This window comes from Etheostoma spectabile, chromosome 23, assembly GCF_008692095.1.
Source record: "Etheostoma spectabile isolate EspeVRDwgs_2016 chromosome 23, UIUC_Espe_1.0, whole genome shotgun sequence".
Taxonomy (NCBI): Eukaryota; Metazoa; Chordata; class Actinopteri; order Perciformes; family Percidae; genus Etheostoma; species Etheostoma spectabile.
The window spans coordinates 19,719,129-19,722,191 of record NC_045755.1 but is presented as its reverse complement, the minus strand read 5'-3'; the positions used below and the strand labels follow the sequence as shown (position 1 = coordinate 19,722,191).

Genomic DNA, 3,063 nt, shown 5'->3' with positions numbered 1-3,063 from the left:
TGCTGAAATGTGCTCTACAGATAAAGCTGCCTTGCCTTGCCTGCCTATTGCTTTTTGCTATTGCAATTCAAGAATCCTGGAAGCCACTGAGCTCTGGGGAACCTTTAATGCAGCAGACATGTTATCCTGTCTCTGAGCTTTGCAGGCAGTTCCCGTGAGACCATTGTATGGAGGTGTGTTCCTTTTTCAAATCCCGTCCAATCAGTTGGACTCCAATCGAGGTGTCGAAGCATCGCAAAGATAATCAAGGAAAACCGAGAGGCACCTGAGGGTCTGGACACTTGTCATGTCAATGTGATATTTCAGTTTTTTCTTTAGAATAAAATAGCAAAAGGAAATCGCTCCTCGTTTTGCTGTGTCGTTATAGGGAGTGTAGAATAATGCGGGGAAATGCTTTCTGACTGCCTTCCCTTTTTATTCCCATTGTATCGGTGAAGCTTGCTAAGAGCTAAGGGGAGACAAGTGGTCAGATGGTGGAAATTGGACCCCATTAACCTGTAAATCTTATTTCACTGATGTGTGTATGTTTGTGTATTTACCTCATTAAGTTCTTTCTCAGTGTTCAGGAACTCTGTGACTCCCCCGATGAGCTTTGAATTCATGAACAACGCTTCTCCGTAACTGAACAGAGACAGTGAGACAGTTAGTATTACAAGTATTTTTGTTTCTTTACAGCAGTGGTTCCCAAACCTTTTTCTTGCCAAGGTCCCATAAACTAAGGCAAGTTAGTTAGTTATCACATTTAATAAGACTTCATACTTTTGGGGCCCCAATCTGATAGGATCTTTGTATGAAATCCATGACCCAAATAGTCAAGCGTTTTGACATTGTGTTAATTATGGATGTAGTCAAAATGAATGCTGGGGATCCCCCCCTGGAACTCATTCAAGGACCCTGGGGGACCCCACTTTGGGAACCACTGCTTTACAGTACAACACTAATAACCGTTCAAGTACAAATCCTCATCCATGGACTGACTCACCGGGCGTTGAGTATGTCCCACTTTTCTCTGAAGTATTTCCAGCCGAGGTTTCGACCCTGCGGGTTTCTGCCCACGTGGATGATTACGTCGATCACATCCTGCTCCGGGACCAGGTCTGAGGTCAAAGACAGGTTCAGTAACCTGGGAGACACAGAGATGCAACCAAGCTCAGTGACCACTGTAATTAGGATCAATCCAGATCAAAGGTGGCTGTTGTGGTCTTGAAAAACAAACGTCTAACTGTATAGCCATTGAAGGTCCCATGGCATGAACATTTGACTTTATGAGGGGTTTTTTTTAACATTAAAATGAGTCCCCCAGCCTGTCTATGGTCCCCCAGTGGTTAGGAATGGTGATAGGTGTAAACCAGGCCCTGGGTATCCTGCCTTTGAGAAAAAGTAAGCTCAGATGTGCCAATCTGGTTCGCTGGTACAGTATTAGGGGACCACTAAGGTCTATATAAAAGAGACTTCAGATACAGTATTAGGTGGACACATAAGGCTATATAAAAGAGACTTCAGAACAGTATTAGGGACCACTAAGGTCTATATAAAGAGACTTCAGATACAGTATTAGGGACCACTAAGGTCATATAAAAGACTTCAGACAGTATTAGGGGACCACTAAGGTCTATTAAAGAGACTTCAGATACAGTATTAGGGGACCACCAAGTCTTTATAAAAGAGACTTCAGAACAGTATTAGGGTGCACCACTAAGGTCTTTATAAAAGAGACTTCAGATACAGTATTAGGGGACCACCAAGGCCTATATAAAAGCATCCAAAAAGCATGTCAAAGGACATTCAACTGTAAAATATTTTTTTCTTTAATAGCCCTGGAGGACAACATGGAAGGACTTTCCACACACATACATGAACCCCTTTTCACACAAACTTTCATCGGTCTAGGAATGAAACCCCAGCGCCATTTTTGAGTCTCAGAAAAGCATATTGCAACCTTAGCTTGTCATATATCTGGTTCTGTTTATGTTAGAGCAAATTAAATTAGGTATGACATCTATCAAACACTGTTTTTAGCCGTAAGTATGGAAACGTCTACATATACTGTATATATATATATATATATATATATACACACACATATTCACTTTGGGGGACTGCCTGGGGCCATTCTGCACTTTTAGCCATTGTCAAGGACAGAAATGAAAACTGTTAGAACTGCTTGTTTCTTTTAATCATTTGGATCTGTTCCACACCATTTTGTCCATGCCCTTACCCAATTTCATATGTCTGAAGATATGAAACCCTTAAAATGTCTTTGTCGCCTATTTTAAGGGGGCAAAAATGACATTCCCCATGAAAAAAAACTAGGCAGTTATCAAAATTCTGCCAAAACTATTTGTACAGAAGTTTTTTTTTGGTCTCAAAATGGCATATACATAAGGAATTAAGGAATTTTCTTTTGCTGTTAAGAGCCCTGCTGCAGCTTGGGACCAGGATTTCCTCCAAAGAAACAGAGACACTAGCCCTACATGAGCTACAGTAATTGGATTTCTCTCAGTTTGTTAAAGATTGAGAGGATTTACAGAAACCTGGTGATCACACAAAGAGCATGGCTGCAGGATCCTGACGCAAAGCACATGAAGTTTCCAAAGTACTTTTTTTGAAAGATGTGTGACAGAGAAAGACAAAGAGACAGAACAGAGAGTTTCACATTAAAATGGATGTTCACTCATCCAACATAGTGTTCAGAGTTTTACCTTCATCCTCCTTTACTTTCGGTTTCATTTTCACAGTATTACTGTGAGTGTGTATGTAGCTGCTGTTGTTTCATTAAACCACCAAATCAATTTTCTCTCTCTCTTCCCACAATCCCTCTGTGCTGAAACCATTTCCTGTGTGACCAATCAGTGTGTTTCTGCGGTGTGGTTTTATTTTCATGTGTGTGTGCATGTTTGCGTGCATGCATGCGTGCGTGTGCGCCTGTGTGTATGTGTGATAGCTGCTATCTGAACATGTAGTACTACCTTTCTGATTGCAGAACAATTTACTGTGGCTGAAAAAAATCAATACCTGACACACACACACACACACACACACACACACACACACACACACACA

General features: G+C 41.2%; 1 protein-coding gene across 1 annotated transcript in view; it reads right to left on the bottom strand.

Annotated features, from left to right (window-relative positions):
- LOC116673112 (thyrotropin-releasing hormone-degrading ectoenzyme) overlaps nucleotides 1–3,063 on the bottom strand; it is a 230,640-nt gene that overhangs the window by 24,836 nt on the left and 202,741 nt on the right. The window contains 2 exon segments of the mRNA XM_032505240.1: nucleotides 540–621; nucleotides 983–1,123. Of these exon segments, the coding sequence (XP_032361131.1) occupies nucleotides 540–621; nucleotides 983–1,123 (223 nt within the window).